Source organism: Crocodylus siamensis, chromosome 1 (genome assembly GCF_052110815.1).
Source record: "Crocodylus siamensis isolate JL-2025a chromosome 1, ASM5211081v1, whole genome shotgun sequence".
Lineage (NCBI taxonomy): Eukaryota > Metazoa > Chordata > Crocodylia > Crocodylidae > Crocodylus > Crocodylus siamensis.
In genome coordinates, this window is record NC_143395.1 from 292,847,618 (window position 1) to 292,871,668 (window position 24,051).

At 37.6% G+C, this 24,051-nt stretch overlaps 1 protein-coding gene across 3 annotated transcripts in view; it reads left to right on the forward strand.

Moving 5' to 3' along the window:
* The window catches only part of HERC2 (HECT and RLD domain containing E3 ubiquitin protein ligase 2), a 187,774-nt gene that overhangs the window by 143,759 nt on the left and 19,964 nt on the right, over nucleotides 1-24,051 (forward strand). For all 3 annotated transcript variants that reach the window (XM_090064853.1, XM_090064869.1, XM_090064860.1), the window contains 19 exons: nucleotides 453-597; nucleotides 2,471-2,696; nucleotides 3,699-3,870; nucleotides 4,471-4,657; nucleotides 6,089-6,229; nucleotides 7,719-7,910; nucleotides 10,197-10,350; nucleotides 11,480-11,587; nucleotides 14,897-15,028; nucleotides 15,344-15,502; nucleotides 15,592-15,710; nucleotides 16,131-16,256; nucleotides 17,584-17,739; nucleotides 17,909-18,024; nucleotides 18,130-18,328; nucleotides 19,648-19,862; nucleotides 20,856-21,033; nucleotides 22,311-22,472; nucleotides 23,189-23,280. In XM_090064853.1, coding sequence (XP_089920979.1) covers nucleotides 453-597; nucleotides 2,471-2,696; nucleotides 3,699-3,870; nucleotides 4,471-4,657; nucleotides 6,089-6,229; nucleotides 7,719-7,910; nucleotides 10,197-10,350; nucleotides 11,480-11,587; nucleotides 14,897-15,028; nucleotides 15,344-15,502; nucleotides 15,592-15,710; nucleotides 16,131-16,256; nucleotides 17,584-17,739; nucleotides 17,909-18,024; nucleotides 18,130-18,328; nucleotides 19,648-19,862; nucleotides 20,856-21,033; nucleotides 22,311-22,472; nucleotides 23,189-23,280 — 2,979 coding nt within the window. The remainder of the gene's footprint in view (nucleotides 1-452; nucleotides 598-2,470; nucleotides 2,697-3,698; nucleotides 3,871-4,470; nucleotides 4,658-6,088; nucleotides 6,230-7,718; nucleotides 7,911-10,196; nucleotides 10,351-11,479; nucleotides 11,588-14,896; nucleotides 15,029-15,343; nucleotides 15,503-15,591; nucleotides 15,711-16,130; nucleotides 16,257-17,583; nucleotides 17,740-17,908; nucleotides 18,025-18,129; nucleotides 18,329-19,647; nucleotides 19,863-20,855; nucleotides 21,034-22,310; nucleotides 22,473-23,188; nucleotides 23,281-24,051) is intronic.

Below are 24,051 nucleotides of genomic sequence, written 5' to 3' on the forward strand. Positions count from 1 at the left end.
TTGAAAGTTTCATAAGCTTTCTGTGATTTCATGCATTTTATTAGCCTTGTGGCAAAGCCTGCCTTTGTGCACGGTGTTTTGATAATTATTTTAATAATGCCATTAAAAAAAACCCCAGTCCTTTCTGAATACATAATCCCCAGTATAATTTATAGTAGCACTGTGTCTTATAACAGAATTGGCTTTTGAGCAAACACTAATACATACAACGGCATAAATTGATAGCTCCTTAGTAGCGAGGTCAAAATGTGAGATTGTGGATCTGAGTTATCTTCTTCTTTAGGCCTTTAAATTTTGGACTTGAGGGTTGTTGAAGCATACATAGTATTGCTGATGATTGTAATATCCCATGAATATTAAGGGTTGCAGTGTGCAAAACTAGTGGCAAAATAATGTAATATTTGGAAAGATGTGGTTGCCTTGATTTTTATATTTTACTTTATCTGTTTCAGGGGTAAAGGCGATTACTTCAGGCTAGGCCATGGCACTGATGTTCACGTGCGAAAGCCGCAGGTTGTAGAAGGGCTGAGGGGGAAAAAGATTGTGCATGTGGCTGTAGGTGCACTTCACTGCCTAGCTGTCACTGACACAGGACAAGTAAGTTTTCCGGATACAGGAAAGAACTGAAGTACTGACACAGTGAAATGTGGTGGTAGTCAAAATATTTATTGGATGGAAAAATATTCTTCAGTACATTATTGTTCTACTTTTAAAGCCTTGCACAAATATAATATGATTAACTCTGTGTGTGTGTGTGTGTGTGTGTGTGTGTGTGTACAAGGAACTTTTTATCTGACCTTTAAATATTGTCTTAATACCTTTTGTTCCTGTCTTACAGTGATTGAAAGTGTTTTTCACAGTCAGCACCTTGTTCTTTACTCTGAAGTACAGAAACAACTATGATATTCCATCAGCACCTTTTAAGAACATGAGACTAGCCAGATTGGGCCTAACCAAAGGCTTGTCTAACATGCTATCTCTGACAGTAACATGCAGTGGATGTTTTAGGAAAACCTTTCTGGCAGGCTTGTCCAAAATAGCTCTGCACCTTTTGGGTGCATCTCAGGGACAAGTAGCAGTGGCACACCTTGTGCTGCTGGTACTTGCCCCTGGGGAATGCCTTTGCCCTGTGTGCTCCGGCATGCAGCAGATTACCCTAGGTGGGCTGGGGGGGCACTTACCTGGGTCCTTGGGGGCTCTGGCAACTGCAGCTGTGGCACTTCTGTAGCGGGAAGCCTGGACAGCAGCTGGAGCATGGCTCTGGCCAGCCTGGCTCTGGTTTTGGGCAGCACATGCTGCTGCCACATATATAGTCCCACTTTTTTATTGGTGTGGGGTTTTTGACCCTGTGATTTCTCAGGGTCAACTTCTTCCCCCCTTCCCGTGTACTGCAGAGTAGTGCGGGAATGCCTGCGTGTGCAGTGTGGTGCTGCAGACCTGTGTGGCACCACACACCACACATCTGTGCTCATGTGGACACACCCTCTAAGTGTTACCTTGTCTGGTTTATTTTGCTTTCTGCTTCCTGCGCTTTGCTCCCTGCCTGATCTGATGCTCTGCTTTCTGGTCCCTCCCCTATCTGCCACTGTACTGCCTGCCAAAGGCTGCCTGTGCCACTTGTAGCACCCGTGCTGCAGGTTTGCTACTCCTGCTTTAAAAGGGAAGTTACAAGAACCAGGATTAAATGATTTGTTCTTTGTCGTACCACTGTTACCAGCAGTAGGTTAGCTATTATATTTAATGGCCCATAGTAGATTTATCCTCCCTACATTTTCCTAATCCCTTTTGGAACTTAGATATACTATTTGCCTTCAAAACATCTTTTGGCAATGAGTTACATCTGTTAATTATATACTGGTTAGGCAAATACTTCTTATGTTTTTTTTAAACCTGATGCCTAATGATTTCTTTGGGTTCCTCCTAGTTCTCCTATTTTGAGACAGCAAATAACAATTCTCTCCATTTCATATGAACCATTCATGATATTGTAGGTGTCTGTCATATTCACCTTGGCCCCCTGAGGCTGAAGAGACATAGCCTTTTCATTTTTGTTTTGTATGGAAGCCATTCCATATCCTTGATCCCCTTGTTTACTTTTTCTGTACCTTTTCTGGTTAAAACATACTCTTTTTAGCTGGGGTGCAGTATTTACAATGTGGACGCACCATGGGTTTAATGGGAATATTCATAGTTGTATTAAATAAATGATATAATCCATGTACAAATAAGCCCATTAATTGCATGTGCATGCAGAAGAATGAAGAGAATCATTAAATAGAATGAATCTCTCAAGTGATGTATTATTATATGATAATACCTAAAAGCATCAAATCTGGAAAATCCAGTTGATATGTTGCAAATCAAGATAATATTGAGTACTGAAATCAAGTAAATTAGGTGCTCGATGAAAGAATGATAAGAAAGAATCAGTAAAGCAGACTAATGTATTGAAATGTGTGATTGTTTACAGGTTTACGCTTGGGGTGACAATGATCATGGACAACAAGGCAATGGAACTACTACAGTCAACAGAAAACCCACCCTTGTTCAGGGTTTAGAAGGCCAGAAAATCACCCGGGTTGCTTGTGGATCTTCCCACAGTGTAGCCTGGACAACAGTGGATGTTGCGACTCCATCTGTTCATGAACCAGTGCTCTTCCAAACAGCTAGGGACCCTTTAGGCGCTTCTTATCTAGGTAATATTGCACTTTAAAAAAAAAAAAAAAAAAAAGGAAGAAATTGTGTAGTGTATATAGTTTGGTGGTAGTGTGGATGGACAGGTGGGCAGAAGGGAAGAAGTGGTTTTAAATGTTGTGTCTTTCTGAGACTGGATGAAATAAAGCAACATTTGGGCAACCAAAATGTTGTATGACCTGAAGCTGAGGAGTGTTATAAAAGCAGTATTAACGTGAAGATTTAAGTCCTTTGACCAACAACTTACTATAAATTGCATTCTCAAAAAACTTAATGACATACCAGCTTATCCTTATTAAGTCCTGTGGTTGAAGTCATAATATTAATCTACTTTGTATGTTACACTGTTTACTAGAGGCAAGGATTTTTATGTGTGATAGCTGTTATTGTTTCAACTATATATTTAGCAAGTGTATACAGCTATTTTATCCTTTTCCTAGACCGTCAAGGTGATAACAGCTCTCTGTGCCTTTTACTAAAATTCTTGGTACAAATGATGACCCTGCCTTTTGACTTTTAAGACAAATGATTACCATTAAAGACCAAGGAACTGCTGCCTTTAAGAGTGGCATTTTTTGTTCAGCATAAGATAACAAATTCTTTTGCTGTATTTCCTTTTAATACATGTTTACCAACATGAACTAATAATCAAGCACTGTATGGGTGTAGCACATTTAATTAATACTTATGCTCTCTGATCAGTTATATTCAAGCAAAACTTACTTGAAATGCCAGTAAGTAAAGTAGTGTATTGGAATTACTTGTGTGTGTAAAATAGTAGATTTTTATGTGTAAAATAATGAAGTGAGCAAATTTAGATTCTATACTACGAGTCACTGGTGGAGGAGGCTGAGTGCCTGGTTTAGCATTTGAATTTCAGGAACAGTAGGTTAAGAATCCTCTCCAAAATTAGCATCATAAATGGAAATTATTTGATTTCTTCGTAAATAATGCATTATCACTTTTTAAAAAGTGAGTCTGGTTTTCTCTTTCTGCCTCCCCAGGTGTCCCATCAGATGCCGATTCTTCTGCTGCCAGTAACAAAATCAGTGGTGCAAGCAATTCCAAACCCAATCGACCTTCCCTTGCCAAGATTCTTTTATCATTAGATGGGAACCTTGCGAAACAGCAGGCACTTTCTCATATACTGACAGCATTGCAAATCATGTATGCCAGGTAGGCATGCCAAAGTTTTTGTACTTTACAGGGCAGAGCATAAGGTAGCTTATTATCTATTCAAAGGCCACATGTCGGGCAATCATGGTCATAAAGAATAAATGTTCTACCTCCACTTAAATTCCTTTTACTGTTAAACTGAAATCAGCTTCGTGACATTACTTCCTTATTTAGAGCCAGAAACCCTAAATCTCTTCAATGAAATATTAGCTTAGCTCATCTAGAAATCTTTGTAATGAAAGGATTGTTATGGCAAATATAAAATAAGTTTTTTGTTTTTTAAAGAAAAGGAAATCTGACTTATGTTTTGTTGTTAATATCACCTTTTGAGTGTTTTTCCGGTTGGTAGCGAGAGAGTAAGATTATGAAAAGAAAATGTTTTAAAATTGTAACGTGTCTAGAAAGCTTAAAATTCCAGATCTTACTCATCTCAAAGAAACCAACATGTGTTCCACCAAATCGAAAGGAAGTAATCTGTCTGTAGGCTCCAAGCAATGGAAAACCTTCTATTTTAGTACTAAAATAAAGGCTTTTTCTGAGCAAAGGACCTTGTTGTGCTAAGGCTGATCTGCTCTCAACAATTTTTTTGTTTTGATTTAGGGATGCAGTGGTTGGAGCACTGATGCCTGCAAGTATGATTGCACCAGTGGAATGTCCCTCTGCATCCCCTGCCCCTCCATCAGATGCTGCATCTACAGGAAGCCCTGCTAATGGGGAGGAGGGAGTGCTAACAGGGGATGTAGAAGAGAGACTGAGTCCAAACCCTTGGCAAGACAGGAGAGGGGAGGTAAGTAAATAATTTTTATCAGTGCCATAAGCAATCTAGAATTTGTCAAGTAATGCCTGACTTGTGAAAGTCATTGGAAGTACCTCATTGTGAAATAACATCAATTCATAAGTTTCAATATCATCAGGTCACTTAAACCCATACATGATAAAGGCATTTTGCATCATACTTTAGAAATTATATCAAAATTTTAGCAACTATTTAAATAGATATTGAAGTACTTTAAGTAACAGAAGTACCATGTTCTGATTTGAAAGTTGACCTAGTATATAATTTAGACCCAAGCTTTCAAGTTCAGTGTTTAGGAAAAAGTTTTTTCCTTCCAAACAAGTTGATAATTATAAATGAACTCCCTGAACTGCTGTTGCTCTTATACAATTCCACAGGAGAATCAAATAAACAAGGAAAAGCTCCAAAATGTTAAATGCACTAAAAATACTAAAATAAACTGCACTGAAGAACATTCTGATTTCATACCTTTATTGCAGGCACGAAAATACTGAAAGAGCAAAAGTCAGGATTGTTTTGGATCAGTTAGATTAGGGGTTGTCAACTGGGGGAACGCATACATGTGGGGGTACTTTGAAAGGTCCAAGGGATACATGAGGATGGAGCGCCACTACCCCATGCCTCTGCCTCAGGAGCAGGGCCAGGGCAGGTTGAGAGCAGGGCCCCATAAAAGCTGTGCTGCTGCCACTCGCCACACCCCACTCAGTGTTTGGCCGCTCGCCACCTCCTCCCCCTCCCCCCTGCCCTGGGGATACACTTACTAAAAAGGGGGCTGCCAGGGGTGCACTTATTAAAAAGAGTTGAAAACCCTTGAATTAGATTAATCCTGTGATGGGGGAGAAAAGAGTGGGAAAGGGAAACTTGACTAAAGTTGATCTTAATCGGAAGAATATACAGGTTTGCAGAGGTTCCAAAATGCGTATAACAGGATGAAAAAGATCTCCATTACATTTTCTACATCTGTTTTAATATTTTAATTTTAATTAATTTTATCATTTCTGATGTATGATGTGGTAAATGAAGGCCAGAATAGAGACCTGCTGTATAGGTTCTTACATGTGACTAGGAGTAAAAAAACCGGAAAAATATTTCTCTCAAAAAAATAAAAGGAAAAATATTTATTACCAAAGAGAACAGATCATCCCTTTTCTAATCTGAATAGCTAGTTTGTTTCCTGCACCTGTTATATGTTGTTTTCTAAAATAGCTCTGGTTTAGGCATTGTCTTTCCGCTGCATAGCATCTAGAACAGTTGATATGTAGAAGCTAAGAATACAGGAAGAAGAGTAAGTTGTTGCTATTTTTGTGGTTGCTTTCCTGAGCATAAATATCAGTCATTTTTATTTTATTTTTTAAGTTAGTCTGGTTTAAATATTTGTTGTATTTCACTTCTCTGCATCTGATTGTTGTGTGCTTCGAGTAGGTTGTTTCTTCAGAAGATGCTGTGACACCTTCTGCTGTAACTCCCTCAGCCGCTGCTGCCTCTTCTCGTCCTTTCATTCCGGTCACGGACGATCCTGGAGCTGCCAGTATCATAGCAGAGACAATGACCAAAACCAAAGAAGTAATGTTTTACAAGATACTTTTAAGTATATAGGGTGTCTGTAGACATGCTGGGAGGCTGCTCAGCTCGTCAGAGCAGACTTGGTTAACTAATTAGCATGCTCCACATCTCGTTTATCAGCATCCCTAAACTTCAAAATGGCAGTGGGGGCGCTTAACTGAAGCTTGTTGAGTGAGCTTTAGTTAAAGCATCCCCACCGCCATTTTGAAGTGCAGGGATGCTGATACACAAGATGCTGTGGGCACTTCAATTAGAGTGGCTCTGAGCCGTTGTAAAAATGAAGCACATGTAAAAATGCCCATAAGTTTTGTTATGTCCCTGTATCAGATAACTGAATTGTTCTGGTATTGTACCTGTTATTATTTAAAGACAAAACTATTTATAGTTTTCTGGCAATACTCAGCATGAAAGACTCAGTTTCTGTAGTCACCCTTTCACACTGAACTCACTATTTTGTATGTGTCATTGCTTGGAAATGTACAAAATTGATCAAGGTTTCACTGGGGATGAAAAGATGAAACATCTGAAAGTAGAGGCGAAGCCAGCTCCAGAATAGCAGAGTGCTTTTATGGGGTTGTGGGCAACTGGGTCGAAGTGCCTTTTCTGTTTATGTTGGACCTGGGTCTCCTGACTCTTAATAAGTTCCCATGCTCTTCAGGCCAAGGGCAGTTCTTTGGTTCTTGTGTGGGCCTCTCTTATGGTTTTTAAACCCACCCCCCCCACAAAAATCTTTGTTTTCATTCTTTATGTAAATAAAAATAAGTGTAAAACCTTTTTAAAGTTTCTCAACGGTCCCAATGCTAATGTATGTAATAATTGTTTACTTGGGTATTTACTTTATGAAACAATTTTTTGTTTACCTGTTTCATAGTTGTTAGGAGCTGGAAGGGACTTTACAAATCTACCTAAGTAATACTTACAAAAACTAAAAATATATGTGATAGTTCTTGTTAAAGGTCCCAGACATTTAGTGAAGTCCTCAATTACATATATAAAGCACTGAATCAAAAATCATGAGGTTTTTTCTTCCAAGAGGCTTTTTTGTTCTAAGGGCTAGTCAGTGGCTTGTTATAATTTTCAGGCTTGAAAATTTTTCAAGCTTGTTGTTTTCCTTTTTTCAATGATGTCTTTCAGTACGAGTTCTCGGAACTTTAAATTTTACAGCTATGTTCAATTATAGCTGTTTGTCATTATCCTAAATTCTGGGGTATAGCTCTGCCATGTTTTTTCCTGATAAAGTCTACATTTGTCAATTTTCTTTGCATTTAAAAGATATTAAAGATGACAAAACACTGTCTTTGGCATGGGGATGATGAAACTTAAAGAGTGCACAGTCTTTGGATTGACTAGTTCCCAAATTGAATGGTGTAGAAGTGATCTATGTAATAACTAACTTTAAACTTCTCTTTTTAGACAAGTTAAGTTGAACTGCTGTAGCAAAAAAAGTTTTTTCCTATCTTTTCATGAGAGAGATATTTTTCCTTTGCAGGATGTAGAAAGCCAAAGTAAAGTTTCTGGGCCGGAACCCCAATACCTGGATGAGTTCACTAGTCTCTTAGTACCAGATGACACTCGAGTCATGGTTGACCTGCTCAAGCTTGCTGTCTCCAATAGGGCTGGTGAAAAGGGAAAGGATGTTCTTTCAGCTGTGCTGTCTGGCATGGGCACTGCTTACCCACAGGTCAGTCTTTGATAAGTTTGTTTGTTTGTTTGTTTTATGCATTTTAATTATCTCTCTTCCCCTGCCCTTTTTTTTTCTTGAATCATCAGTAGGTTGAGATGAATCTTAGTTGAAGAGTACTTCAACATATTTTACTTTATAAAAAGATCATCATTTGGTATTCCAATTAAAATTACAATGTGGATGTTTTTAGATGTTTTTGAATTGGCTGAAGTGTCAGATGTTAAATGTAATTTATTGACATTTCTGCTTTAATAATTTGATAAATGTGGGTACTGAATAGTGGAACGGAATCAAACTAGGGCAGGCTTTCTTTTGAGTCTAAGAAGTTTTTAGTTAATGTGCATGTTCCTTTCATTTCAGCTATGAGTTTATTTGGGGAGTGCTTACTTTTGCAAATCTGTTTAACTGAGATGCACTTAGATAGATCCATAATGGGTAGTTTTATAGATGAAGTTTGAGATGGCTAATATTCTAAGCATTTATAAACCCCAAATACTCATGCAGTCCTGTAAGTTATTAACACAGACAAGTGTTGGGCTGTGGCATTTGTAGAAAGGAACAGTACAAATGAAGACTTCTTACTACAGTAAAACCTCTGTTATCCGACATCTGCGGGGTAAGGGGATTGTCGGTTATGTAAAAACTCCAGTTATCTGTAACAATCCAGAAGGGTTTTCCGATAACACAAAGGGGGCGAGAGGGTTGCAGTGGCCCTGTGGAATCTACCCCTCCTCCCTTCCCCCCTCCTCCAAGCGGCCAGCTGGCTGGCTGAAAACTCTGGTTAATGGAGTAATCCAGTTGCTGAGGTACTGGATAACAGAGTTTTTGCTGTACATACATTTATAATAAAGTTGTAAAATCTCTATACGTTTATCACCCTTCAGATATTTCTCTAGAAGAGTAAGGCGCTTTGGCCTCCCTCTTCCTGCCCCCTCCCTCTTTTTTAAGGCAGTCTTCTGAACATGGTCTCGACTGTTCCTTTTCTGGTTTAATTCTGATCTTAAAACATCAAAAACTTGCTTAAAGTTATTGTTTCAGGTTGTTTTAAGCTAGACTGCTTGGAGTAACTAAGGAGTTACTTCATTAATATCTGACACATCATTACTTGGTCTCGTTAGGAGGAAGGCATATTTAGCAAGGTGACTGTCTTCTGTAAAGGAACTCTGAGGCCCCCTCTACATGTATAATCATACCTTAAGTTGTGACCCATGTTCAACGAGTTAATGGTGTGATAAAACAAGCAGTAAGCTATGAAGTTATTCCAAAAAAATGTGTATTGACTTTGTAGCTTGTTCTAATCACATCATTAATTGAATGTGTGGCTGATTGCACTAGTTCTTCAGTTCTAACAACCCTGGCATAAGTAATACTCTCTCCATGTATTAGGTCAAAAAGTACCATAGCGCTTCTGGAATCAGCAGGGTTTTTTCGTTGGTTCTGCAAATTCTGGAATCCCAAGTGGGGTTCATTTGAAGTATCTGCTCTTCTAATCTTTTTTGATGCTAGTTAAATGGGAAACCAAGATTACCAAGATTTCAGCTGTTCTTTTTTTTTTTTTTTTTTACTTCCACTGATATCACATAGGTGATGTGAGTGTAATCTTTGAAAGAAAACGATCAAAGATATTTTAATTAATTTTAATACTTATATTTCTGTCACTTCTACTGTTAACTAGAATTTCTTTACTTTTTAAAGCATTAACTATTTCAGTTTTATATTAGTGAAGTGCTTATTTTCCAGTAGCATGTTTCTGTTGCAGAATTCATATACACCTAGAAATATTTAGAAAGAAAACAGTCCTTTATAGTTAATGTACCTTGTTCCCTACCTTTGTTAATCTTTTATATGTATTTCTCATCATTTTGCTTTTATACTAAAGCAAACATTGGAATTTGGTAGAACAAGACAATGTATTCATATGCAGAGAGGGGGCACTGGTGATTCATAATGGACAAATGAGCAGTTTTAAAATTGGAGTAAAAGTTGGTTTGTATTTCTTGGAGCATTGGCATTTTTGATGTTGGAAACTTTTTACATTTTCTGAGTCATGCACAAGTTGTTCCTCACTTGGTTTATATAACTTTTTCTCCAGTCTCTCCATAGGATTGACAAAAGATAAAATATCTGACTGGACTATACTAAGCCAGATAGAAAGATGTTTTAGCAGTGAATTTTCTTATTACTGTTTAGCTTTAGATATTTTACAGCTTTTCTAGATTATTTATAAATCTGACATGCTCATCTGCTAATTGACTAGGCATCTAAAAATTCTTTTCTCCCCAGGTGGCTGACATGCTGTTGGAGCTGTGTGTTACGGAATTAGAAGATGTGGCTACTGACTCGCAAAGTGGCCGACTTTCTTCCCAGCCAGTGGTGGTGGAAAGTAGTCATCCTTATACTGATGATACTTCCACTAGTGGCACAGTTAAAATACCAGGTACTAAATAATTTGATTTATATGCAAGGAAATTGTAACTCACTCAGTAACTTGCATTTTACTCAGCCATTCTGGATCTGAGAAATGTTTAAAGCTCAGAAATATATTTTGATGTTTTAGCCACTTTTAGAACAATTTTAGTTTAGATTAATATGTTTCTTACCATAATAAGGTGCATGATTTTGTTCATCTTTCTTGAACTTGTTTAATAAGTGTGTGTTCCTCCCAAATTAAAGGTGTCTAGCCAAAATAAGAGCAGTTATGAACCATTGCTGCTTTTTATTTCAGCAGAAGTTTGACATGACTTGCCCATATTCACGTTGTAACTTATCAGGCCCAGAGATATAACTTGGACCTCCTTGGGCTGCTGACAGATGTGAAAAACAAACAAGCAGTGCTGTACTGGGAGAGGCATCATGTTAGTTTGATCTAGCTCGTCAGCATCTGTATAGATTGTGTGCTTCAGCGGGGCTTTTGGCAATTTTATCTAAAGCCAGTTTAATCAGCTGTTAGATAAAGGCACCAAAAAGCGCTGCTGAAACACCTCATCTATACAGAATTGGGCGGGCCAGGTCAAACTAACACAATGCCTATTCTGGATGTGTGCTGTGCTTGATCTGGGGGCTTGCCAATCTGACAGTAAAACGCTAGGGTTTTTTCCCCCACATGTCTGTAAGCAGCCTTGTTTATGTGCCTTAAGTATTAGGTCATATTTGTTTTTGTTGTGTGTGGTGGCTTCATTCTGAGATTATTTAATTTTTTTTCAAGTGTGAGACAACTGATGTAGTTATTCATTTTCCCTCAACTACAGATAAGTGTTTCTTTGAGATTTGCAGCATCAGGTTTAAGGTGTTCCGATCAGTTACGTATACTTGCAAAAACTTTGTTTGTTTGTGAATCTCTACTTATGTAAAGCTGAGAGGAAATGAGAATAGCATACAAATGTTGTTACTTGTTTAAAAAAAATGTTAAAAGTTCATTATTGAGACCTAGATTTCCTCAGAGTACCAGTGCTGAACCAGACAGTATTTCACTTAACTGGACTTTTAAGGGCCTAAGTTTGTTTGTGCCTGCACATGTGTTTTTCTGGTTATTCTTTTTATAATTGCATAATGTTTTTGTTATTTAGGTGCTGAGGGGCTTAGAGTAGAATTTGATCGTCAGTGTTCAACTGAGAGACGCCATGACCCACTCACCATAATGGATGGTGTCAATAGGATAGTTTCAGTCCGATCAGGTGACGAGAGCCACTGGTTTAAATTTGCTTTATTTTTTTGTTGACTTATTTGTTGTTGCAGGTTATTGAATGCTGGATGAAATGTCCTTTTTATATTAATTTATTTTGAATAGGGAATAGATGGGGAAAAATAAACAAGCCCTGTAAATCCGTCTTTAATACATAAGCTGTCTTCAATGCATAAGACTATAAAGTGCTTAACAGAAGTCACTTTTAATCTTTTGTTTTTAAATTCAGTCATTTCTAAAGTGCAGATAAGATTTACAGAATAATTTCAATTGTATTTGTGGCTCAAATTATTTTTGAGACTCCATTTTCAAACTCTACTTTTAACATTCCAGTCTTTGTATATCAAGATTGGTTGAAGTTAGTACCTTGTATTGGTAACTTTTCTGGAGAGAACAGTTAATGCACTATTCTTTTAATTTGCTTTGATTTTATATTTGCTTATTTAGAATTGTTTGCATGATTTATAAAAACTTCGTTCTCTGTCAGCAGCTACGCAGTGCATAGGAGCTCAGTGGCTGCCATTTCTATTGGAATAATTTATTTTATGGAACACTCTGTCTGTGTAGTGTCATCTCCCTGTCATTATCTTCTGTCTCTGTGAACTAAAATTATTCAGTTAAAACATGAATTTAATCGTGTTCTGAAAGTTTCAGGGAGCAAACAGTGCCTGTGCAGTGGGCTTCATACCATTTTTTGATGTGTATACCTGAGATGCTATTTATTGATATAGTGCTATATTTACATTGATTAATAGTTGGGAAAAGTCTTTGAATGTTGAAGTAATTGTGTGTGCTGTTAGGATTCACATGTTAACAACATTTGTCAACAAGAAAATGGCCTTTAAAAGTTCTCTTAACTGCATTTCATAGACAGCAGTCCAAATTGAACTAGTAAAGCAGATGAGCCAAACCAAGTTGCTCTGCGACTCAACTGCATCTAAATTTTTGCAGGATCCCAGGATTTGTGAAAAGAACATGCAGTTCCCGTCATGAGTTGGGGGGTAATTAGCAGATGGCTCCTTTTGTTAGGGGGGTGGGTGCTAGGATCTGAACTGTACTCAGCTGTGGAGTCACTATGACTTGTAATGCTGTTGACTTTGCTGAGGCCCAGGCTAGTGAATTTTGTGGTAAATCATGAGCCTTTTTTGTTTTGGACTAATATCATGCATAGTTTGTGCTATATATGCATAGGTAAAAAAAGTGCAACTTAAAAGAGTGTTAATGGAGTACCTGGGATAACAAGGAGTAACAGCCACAAGTTGACTGAGAGCAAGTTCAGGCTTGATATCAGGAGGCATTTACTTTATGGTTAGAGCTGCTAGGCTCTGGAATGGTCTCCCAAGGGAAGCAGTGCTCTCCCCTACCCTGGGGGTCTTCAGGAGGAGGTTGGATAGCTATCCGGGTGGGGTGTATGATGCCAGCACTAGTTCCTGCCCAGGGCAGGGGGGTCAGACTTGATGATCTGCTCAGGTCCCTTCCGACCCTAGAAACTATGGAGTATCTGTGCTAAAACTTGCAATAGTTTTTCAAAAAATGCTGAACTGCATTGATTCTGGCTGAATGAAGTATATGGGTACCTGTAATAAACTCCTTATATGCAAGTTACTACAGGCAATTTATTTGAAGGTCAGTGTTTTCAAATTTGCCCTTCACTTCCATGTGCTCAGGGAGAGCAGAATCTGACAGTAAGGAGATGGGGACGAGGCTGCACAGCGAAGAATTTGCAGGGGGAGAGGGCAAGGGAGCTATCTGACCCTCCCCCCCCCCATTTGTTTTCCCTTCTGTAGCAGTGGGAAGGGGACAGATAAACCTCCAATCATGAGTTTTTGTACCTGGAAAATTATGCCAAATGTATAAATTTTCCAAATATAGAATCTGAGTATTGAGGGGTCATCTTATATTCAGGGTTTTCTTATATTCAAGTCAGTATGGTAAATTTGATTTGATTTATTTTTAGTTATGTTTATATGCTTCATATACAGCTTATTTTTCTTTGGAGACATGTTTCTAATGCTTACAGCAGTTAGCACTTACAGCTATGTGCAGTTGTAAGTAGGGGTGCACCAATTAAAGATTTTTCTTGACTGATACCAACAGCCCATGATTAACCAACTGTATTGGCCGATGCCAGTCTCATAACTTATATTTAGTAATAGTGCAAGACGTTTTAAACTACTGACATAAATAAACCTTTTATTTTCTATTTCTCTCACTCTCTCACTCGCACACACTTTTTATGTTTCTGCTTCTAGAAACATTTTGTAGGAAAATAAAAACCAACACATTAACTTTATAACTTACTTTTAAAATGATAGTTTGTAGTATAAACTTTATACATTTACATAAGGATTTTTATAGCAAAGTCATTATAAAACTCAATACTCAGTCTGTTCTACAAAAATCACCCCAATAAAGTTGGAAAAACAGCATAATCATAACAGTGTTGGCTTGAAAATAAATGAGTGAGAAATACAGATCAAGATGTAGAAATTATGAAAGAAAATGTTGAGATATAGTTTTTAGTACTAGTAACCGTTGTTGTAGTAAAAAACTATTTAGTGTTGGTAGAGAAAAGAGAGAGAGAAAAAAAGACTTACAGCTTCCTCACTGCTTATTCACAGCTTTAGTGTAGCAAGTGAGTGAGTGGAAGGTTTTTCTTGACAAAAAGCCACACTTCTGTTTTTTGGCACATTAGCCTCTTATCCACAACATGTGAAGCTGCATTGAACATCCTGGCATCTCCACTTCCACATTTCTGCAGGTGTTTTAGAACTTCATAAAATGGTAGTTGATTTGGCATAGCTTTTTCTTGCCCTGCCTCTTTCTTTTCAATAGCTGTCTTTAGGAAATCGTATTCAGTAGCATGGCACATCTTGACATGCTGTATTAAGTTTGTTGTGTTGAAATCTTTAGTAGAGCTGAGTTGCCTCCATACAAAATATTTGCAGCACGTATTTTACAATCACCTATTCTGTTGTTCTTTTCCAACACTTAAAAAAAATCCATATTGTGCTTCTTCAGGACATTTACAGCTGGTAGAGATCGCATGGTGCACACTGCAGCAAATGTAGTCTTGCCTCACTGTTAATGCATCACAGGATTCCATGAGCCAGAAGGCATAATTATTGGTAAACATTGTCGGCTACAATGACCAAAAAAAGCCAATAGCTGATGACGTTGTTTCTCTTTTTATTGGTGCTGATCTCATAGCAACTGATATATTGGTGCATCCCTAGTTATGAGTGTGGTTTGAATAACTTTTAATCAGGATAGATGAATATGTGTAACTTCATTGTACCAGGTCGTGAGTGGTCGGATTGGTCTAGTGAACTGCGAATTCCAGGGGATGAATTGAAGTGGAAATTCATTAGTGATGGCTCTGTGAATGGATGGGGATGGCGGTTCACTGTTTACCCTATCATGCCAGCAGCAGGTAAAGACTTACATAAAGTTTTATGATAAAAAGTGAAACAAACTTACATGCCTGCATCTCAGTTAACTTTATTGCTTGATTTAGAGCCTCATCAGGGATAAATTTTATCTACTTTTTATGTGTGCTTAGTAAACAGAATATGTAAACAGGGGAATGAGAATATATTTATTCAGCCAACTCAAAAGGAAGAGAGGTTGCAATGTTGGCATGTTGGAAGTATTAATTTTACAGTGAGTGATGAAGATTTTTAGACTTTTGGTCACATAATGAAATTCTCATTTTTACTGAAGAACTAAAAATTTGGTTTTTTTGCAGGCCCTAAAGACCTCCTTTCTGATCGCTGCATTCTTTCTTGCCCGTCAATGGATTTGGTAACATGTTTGTTGGATTTCCGCTTGAATTTTGCTTCAAACAGGAGTATAGTTCCTCGCTTAGCAGCATCACTTGCAGCATGTGCTCAATTGAGTGCCCTTGGTATGTGCATTTTAAAATGAATCCTCTTGATAATATGCCAAATGAAGCCGCCTGATGTGAAGCCACTTTCTTTCTTTGTGTTATTTTAGCTGCTGGCCATAGAATGTGGGCCCTGCAGAGGCTACGGAAGCTGCTAACAACAGAGTTTGGCCAGTCTATTAACATCAACCGGATTCTAGGGGATAATGATGGAGAGCTGCGAACTATGGTAAGAAGGCCAAAGCTTTTCAATGGTGTCTTGCTCTCATTTGTTAACATTCAGAAGAATGTAAGACTCTTGTACTGGGCAGCTTCAGTGACTGATATTATATAGTTAGCCATAGAACAGGGAAAGTGTTTTCCCTCAGCCCACTGGCAGCTAACTTCAAACTTGTATTGAAAGGACCTTGATTACAAAATGTTAGTTCAGATGTTGTAGCCAGTAAGTTCTTTGCTTCTAAAATTACCAGTAAAAATGGCATTTCTGATATGGGTGCTGGTCTCTTAGGAGCTAGTTTGAAATAATGTTTCATAGCTTACTAAACGGCGGTGACATCATCCTTCTGTCACACACAGATTAATTATTTCCCTTATGTATTTATTGATTAATAAATACATAATTTAACTCTGCTTTTGTTTGCCTCTTCAGAGTTTTACAGGTAGTGCTTTAGCAGCTTTGGTTAAAGGTCTTCCAGAAGCTTTGCAGCGACAATTTGACTATGAAGACCCCATTGTGAGAGGTGGCAAGCAGTTGCTTCACAGCCCTTTCTTTAAGGTAACACGATACAAACAGATGGTTAAGTAGCATAGTTCTTTTAGACTTGTGTATTAATAAGCATGCAAAGCTAAGGTAATGTTTAGACACTCTGCCAGATGTAGAGAGTGTATTCATAGACCCTTGATATATAGAAGAAGTGGCCTGAAATTAGGACGATGAAGTTTGGTAAAGATGAATGCAGAGTACTGCACTTAAATTCAGATGTCAAATGCAAACTGGAGATCATTTAGTTAAGTAGCTGTACTTCAGAAAAGGATCTAGGGATTATAGTAGGCCACAAACTGAATCAATATGTAGCAAAATGAAAATAGAATACTGTTTATATATTAACAGGAATATACACAGAAAATAATTATTTGCTGTACTTGGCACTGATGATGCCTTAGCTGGAACTTTCTGTCCAGATTTGGGCCTTTATACTTTAAAATGTAGCCAAGTGGGAAAGTCTAAATGAAGAGAAATAATAAGAGGTTTGTTTTATGTGGAAGGAAATGCTGTAAATGGAAGTTGAAAGAACTGAATTTGCTTAGTTTGGAAGGAGGGGTGGTCAAGGTCCATAGTCTTGTGGTTGGAGCTGGCAATGTTAGCAGCATCTATAGTCAGGGGGCAAGCTGAAGTCAATCTGGGGTTCATGTGGTGAGGTGGGTTGTTAAAGCAGATGTCAGGATGCAAGCTTAAGTCAGACTGGGGGTTCTGAAATTCAGGGACTGTGTACACAGGCAGGAATGCAGAAGCAGACACCAGGGAGGTCACAGGCAAGAGCTACTCGCAGACTGAAGCCAGTTTGTTGTGCAGCAGGGCCCTGGGGCTGGAAGAACTCCTCAAAAGTAGTCTTAGAACCAGTCAGTAAGCTCAGGCTCAGGTGGCCCTGCTTAGGGGGTTGAGTGTTGCTAACCTAGTTGCCTGGCTGTAGCTTAGAGGCCTTACAAAACAATGGACAAAGTCTTTTGCTCTGTAAAGTTATTGTAAACATGGTGGTATTCATTTTATTCTGTAGCCATTGCAATTGTGATATGTTGGAGTAATTGGCTTAGTTGGCAGCAAGTGAGGGTTGGGTCAGATATTTTACATCTAGATGTACAGGTCTGAAGCAGGTCACCTTGAAGTTGTTTGTTTGTCATTCTTAAGGAACAGAAACAAGCATTTGCCAGAAGTAACCTAAGTATATACTTGATCCTTTCACAGAGCAGGGAGTTGGGTTCCAGTTTTAAATTTCTGATTCCATGTTTATTTCTGACCAAGGCTTTATGCTTTTTAAGTATATCACATATGCACTGTAATAAAAATCCAGTATATCGTCTAAACTTATTTTTTGGCTTTCCAGGTGCTGGTAGCTCTTGCTTGTGATCTAGAATTGGACACGCTTCCTTGCTGTGCAGAGACACACAAATGGGCTTGGTTCCGAAGATATTGCATGGCCTCCAGGGTTGCCGTGGCTCTTGATAAGAGAACACCATTACCTCGTCTTTTCCTTGATGAGGTATTACAGAACTGTTCCTCAAAAAGTAGGGGAACTTGTGAAAGGGTTTATATGAAGTCATGCTTGATGAACATGGATCTGTAGAAAAAGTGTGTGGATTAAGTGTATATCAACTTTAGGGATAACAGGCCTTTTAAGGAATTATATCTAATGCACTATGATTTTGTAGGTGGCAAAGAAAATCCGAGAATTAATGGCAGATAATGAAAATATGGATGTTCTTCATGAGAGCCATGATGTTTTTAAGAGAGAACAAGATGAACAACTTGTTCAGTGGATGAACAGGTTATTTTTTTTATCCGTTTTTGTTACTTTGATCCAGAGACGTTTCAAATTTCTGAATGTATTTTCCAATCTTTCATGGTTTCCTGGTGTTTTGGATCCCTGCAGGAGACCAGATGATTGGACCCTTTCTGCTGGAGGCAGTGGAACTATTTATGGTTGGGGTCATAACCACAGAGGACAGCTTGGAGGTATCGAAGGGGCAAAGGTCAAAGTTCCAACTCCATGTGAAGCCCTTGCCACACTTAGGCCAGTGCAGTTAATTGGCGGTGAACAGACTTTATTTGCAGTAACTGCTGATGGGAAGGTAAGGGTTACAATAAATAACTTTTGATTGTTGCCTTGATTGAATCAGTGAAAATTGGCAGAAATTTTTACCAAATTACTAACAGTGGCAAGGTGAATTTGCACATAGTATAACAAAAGTATTTGTTGTAATAAAGAAAGCTACTGTAATATACAGAAACAGTTACTACTTCCCAAGTTTGAAGATTGTAAGTCATCATTTTCGTAAAATCTTTTGTTTAAAATTATAGATCAAGGGTTTAACTTTGAGTTTTTGATACTATATTTTCCAGCGAGATGATGCTCTGACAATTCTGTTGTACAGTCACTTAATACTATCTTCATTAATGATCTGCAGGAGGAATAAATGATGGGTTAGTGCAGTTGTTAGATGCTGGGTACCGGGAGGGCAAAAAAATTAAGATGATAAAATGAAATGCAAGGGAATATATGAGTAATTCTATGGAAGGAAGAAACCCTGTGAACAGTAAGACCCTAGTGGTGGTGGGTGGTTATATTAGCAAACAAAGCTGTTCCCTCTTGATGCATGTAAGTGGCATAAAGTAATAGAATAAAATCTATTTGTGTCAGTGGCAATTCCTCAGGTCTTAAATGAGGCCCTTATTTTTTATCTATGGTGTGAAAGGTATTAGTGCTGTTTCTGCTAAATGTTTGAGTGCCACGTTTTAAGAAGCATATAGATAGACATGAAACAGTAGCAATGGAAACAACTGAGAATTAAGGAAAAGTGTAAGTAATTTATCTAATTTATGTAGTATAAAAAAATGGAAAGTTAAGTTTTGAAATTGTAGGCATAATATTCTTCTGATGTATGTTTGCATTATAATACAAACCAGGATCTCACTTCTTAGATTCTGCAAATATTGACAGGTTTGGGACTGTTTGGTCATAACTGTTTTCTTTCTTTAAACCTATCTTGTGTGAATTTAAAAATATATATATTGGGAACACTGAGCAAACCTGCACCGTTTTGTGCTTTAAACTGTCATCTTGAAGTGCTTGGTGTAAAGGAGGTTTTGTGAATACGGAGTAATAGCCGCTTATCAAAACTAAAACACATGTAAGTCCTTTATTCTCCCAAATGGTCAAGAATATAAATTTAATTTTTGAGCTAACATTGTCTGCTGTTGTCAAGTCCATTTTATTTTTTTGAGAAGGGAAGATGCTGGACTACTGCAGAAAAGAAATGTGAGGATATTAGGAAAATTTCTGTCCCTTGACATGATTGCTTTCATTGTATCATTTGAATTTTTTCCTATTCAGAAAGTAAACTGTGTACTCATGTTGTGTCCCCCCCTCTCCCCCCCCAATCCATTTAAGCTTTATGCCACTGGTTATGGAGCAGGTGGTAGGCTTGGAATCGGCGGGACTGAGTCAGTTTCTACTCCAACATTACTGGAATCAATTCAGCATGTCTTCATAAAGAAAGTTGCTGTGAACTCTGGTGGAAAGCACTGTTTGGCGTTGTCTTCAGAAGGAGAAGTTTATTCTTGGGGAGAAGCAGAAGATGGTAAACTGGGTCATGGAAACAGGAGGTAACTTGTGAATGTTGTCTTATGAACTGTTGATGCTTATCTATTCAATTCATAGGATTTATAATGTGTCTAAATATATTTATCTATGGGTATTAATATTACATAATCTGCAGAAAACCTAGTTCTCCACATTAACACAGGAATGGACTTCTGGAAATTTGGAGGAAACTGCGGTAGCTTACAAAATTTTTTTTTAGGGAAAATAGTTGTCACGCAGACTTCTGTAATTATATATTGTATTGTCAACAATGTTGTACTACAGATGTTCAGGTTCTCTACTGCCTAAGTCGAAGGAAAAATCGTAGGACAAAGGGCTTATGACCCAAATGTTCAACATGTCTGCTGCTGCTTAGTACAGGCTCCCTGGGACTTTTAGAACCAGGGCATGTGGAGTAATTAGAGGGCTTACCTACTGTGAAGCAGCGCACCATTTTCTTTTAGTGATTGTCCAGGCAGTGGCCCACCATCCCTGTCCATTGTGTTCCCCATTCCTTGGGGAGTGGAGAATTTTGCATAAATATTTCTCAAAATATTTTTACATTTTAAATCATTTTTAAAGTTCACATTTTTTATTGTGGCTTAATTTTAATGAATCCCTTTTTATTTCATCTGGAGAGATTTGTGATTTTGAAATTGCATGAAAATCTAAAAGCTATTTAAATATTTAATTGACACTACACAATCTAAATTAAAATTTTAGCACGATATTCCCCAGTAAGTGGCACTATCCTTATGACCCATGATGAGAAGCGCAAGGGAGCTTATTGATAAAGCATTTCTAAAATAGTTTTAATTTGCTGATCTGTAAGAATATGGTTACTGTGAATAACTTAAAATATGTATATATTTTAATACCTTCCAGAATCTGGACCAGAAGTAAGTATTCATGAACAATGTCCTTGGGTTTACTTGTAATGCTTCCTTGTTTTTTTGGTGTTGTATCTCAGGCTTTTAGTTTAAAAGTATTTTTCTAGCTAAATATTTCTGTTGTAGCCCTTGTGATCGTCCTCGTGTAATTGAATCTCTGCGAGGTATAGAAGTAGTTGACATTGCTGCTGGTGGAGCGCACAGTGCATGCATCACTGCAGCAGGAGATCTTTATACGTGGGGAAAAGGAAGATACGGACGTCTTGGGCATGGGGATAGTGAGGATCAGCTAAAGCCCAAATTGGTGAGAAGACACTCATGTGTTTGGAATGTCTGTTTTAAATATTACTCTGCAATTGTTAGAATTGCAGCACATGGAGTATCTGTTTAGAGCAGATGAGGCTGAATGTATTATGGCTGTTTTAGGAAATATTAGTGTATTTAAGAGTGTAACAAAATTCAGTTACAAAACTGGGCTGTGGGGAAGGAATATCTGGCAAAGAAATGAGACTGCAGAGGAAGAATAAAGTGCTGTGAACACAGTGGCAGCTGGTGCCATAATAATAACTAGAATTGATCATTTATCTATATATATCCTATCTGATCCTTCAACAAAAATACCCTTGAACTCCCATTATCAGACTAATGATGTCTGATCTCCTGAAGGAAATGAACTGTCCTGGCAACAAGTAGGGGATGTTTGTAGCTCCTTAGTGAGTAAATTCTGCTTCTCCAGCACTAGTATTTCTGCTGTAACTCCTACTGAGAATGACTAGACAACCTCTTCCCTTGACTAACTCTTCTGTTCTCTCCCTTGCTAGAAGAATATCAATGGCTTCAATGATGCAAAATTAATGTCTTGTTGCCAGCTTACTGTTTTATTAAAGCATTTTATAAAATCAATAGTTATTGCTATTTGATTTTGGTATGTTCTCTTTCTGATCCTTTGAGAAGTTTATTTTAAACCTCTGGAGGAGATGATCTTCCACTTGGAATAAAAAAGACTTGTGAAGGTTAGGTACTCTGGCTAGTTACTACTCAGACTTCCTGAGTCTCATGGTAACTAGTCTAGAACAGTTTTAGTGTCAACTGGTATTCTCCTATAAAATTTGCCTTGTCCTTGAACTGGTAATCTGTTTTACTGCCCATGTTCCACTAGTAGAATAGGGATCTGTTATTTCAGAAGGTAATGTTACTTAATTTCAAATTCTTATTTGGCTGATAAGTAAGCATTTGTACTCAGTTTATACAATACAAAATGTAAACCAAAATTGAATTTACCAAGTGTATTCCTTGGTTACCTAAAATATTTCAAGAAAGCTGTTTCTTCTGATTTTTAGATGATTGTAGGTGGAATTTATTGGAGCAAAATAAAAGGAGGAACATAATTTAGTTCTCAATTTGGATTCAAAATGGCTAGCTCCTTCCTAACTCTCAATTTAATTATTTTACTGGTTTGTTTCTAAGGTGTTGCAAGTGCTTGGCTTTCCAAAAAAGCCCCTTGAAGTTGAATATTTGACTTAATGTTTTTAGTTGAGTATCTTGGACTACCTTTATACAAACCTGATAACCATCTTGCAGGTGGAAGCGCTCCAGGGCTATCGTGTGATTGACATAGCTTGCGGCAGCGGAGATGCACAGACATTGTGCCTGACTGATGATGACACTGTTTGGTCATGGGGTGATGGTGATTATGGGAAACTTGGGAGAGGAGGCAGTGATGGCTGTAAAGTACCAATGAAGGTATTTATATTTTAGTCTTTCCATTCAAAATTTGAATGTGCTTAGAGAAGAGTAATGGAAAGTAGGTTACAAATCCTCTACTTCTTTTGGGAGATAAGGATTTGTTAGTTACATTGTTGAGTTCTGCAACCTGGCAAAACACACAAGTGTATTTTCTGACAAATTGCAGGGTTGTACATAGTTTTAAACAGTAGTGTTGGTTTCAGTATTCCTCACTTTAACTTGGAGAACCTTGCATCAAGTATCTACGTGCCCATATATAAATACAAAGAAGTGGTGTAAAGGTGGTACTTACATTTGCATGTGATTTGGAGTTTTTATGACACATTAAGAAATGGAGGTCAATTAAAATATCTAACAATGTGAATAATATGTTTTATGATGTTGGGTAGCTTACTGTTACTATTTTGATTGCCATTTGTACATTTAACATCCTTTATCCTATATATGGTAAGGAGGAGATAGGTGCTCTCTGATCAAATAGAAGGCAGAATATGGCAGATAACATATTTAGTGGTTTCCTTAATTTAGTTTCATAAAGTTTAAGGTTTAACTCTTCAATTAAAAAAAAAATAGAATAGCTGGAAGGAGTGAAGCCTTGCAAAATATGATTTCTGAATTGCATATATACAAATGTATGCATGTAGTAATATAAATGTTGGGTACACAACAGTAATGCTGGGTAGTCAGTCTTATTGCATTTAATCTTTTCCCAGATTGATTCCCTCACAGGCCTTGGAGTAGTTAAAGTGGAATGTGGATCCCAGTTCTCTGTGGCTCTTACAAAGTCAGGAGCAGTGTATACCTGGTAAGTACTTTCTATTTGCCCATAAATAGCCAATCTCAGGATAATTGAAAAAATGTGTGTGGTAGTTGTAACTATTAATATCTTTACTGTCTTGCTTTTTCATTTGGCTACTCTTTTCACGTTGCTTCCCTGTAATTCATCCTTGCTCATTTTGTTGCTACTTTTTCTGCTATTTAAAAATAGTTAAATGTAATTCTTAAGTGTTCCTGCAGTTTTCTAGATATTGCATATTTTCCTTCTTGAGGAATAGCTCCTTAATGATCCTTTTTCATTTCTGTTTGAATGAAAAGCATGAATGCTATACCTTAAAGAACTTAAGTACAGTCTAAACATTCCAGGCAGAATCCCCTGGAAAATCTTCGGTGCTACAATTCCTAGTGGATTAGAAAAAACAAACAAAACATGAACATCAATGTCTTGTAGTCAGAGAGAGGATGAGCAAATTGAAAGTACAGCATTAGATATTTTAGTCCCTAAATCTCATTCAAAGGATTATTCATATAATTTGTTATGTATCTTTAGTGTACCAACTGTAACATTATGTAAAGATTTTAAGCTACAGTTAACAAGGTCTGCTAACTTAACCAGGGTAGGAAACCAGCATCCTGTGCCAATGAAAAGATTTTTTTTTTTCACATTAACTTGTTCCTTGACCTGATGAATAATAGCAGGTGCACATGACTCAAATGCTGTTCATGGCCACTTACAAGTTAACATTTTCCAGTAGAGGGCCATCTAGGAGCATGCACAAACTGGTCAACATGCTGGGCT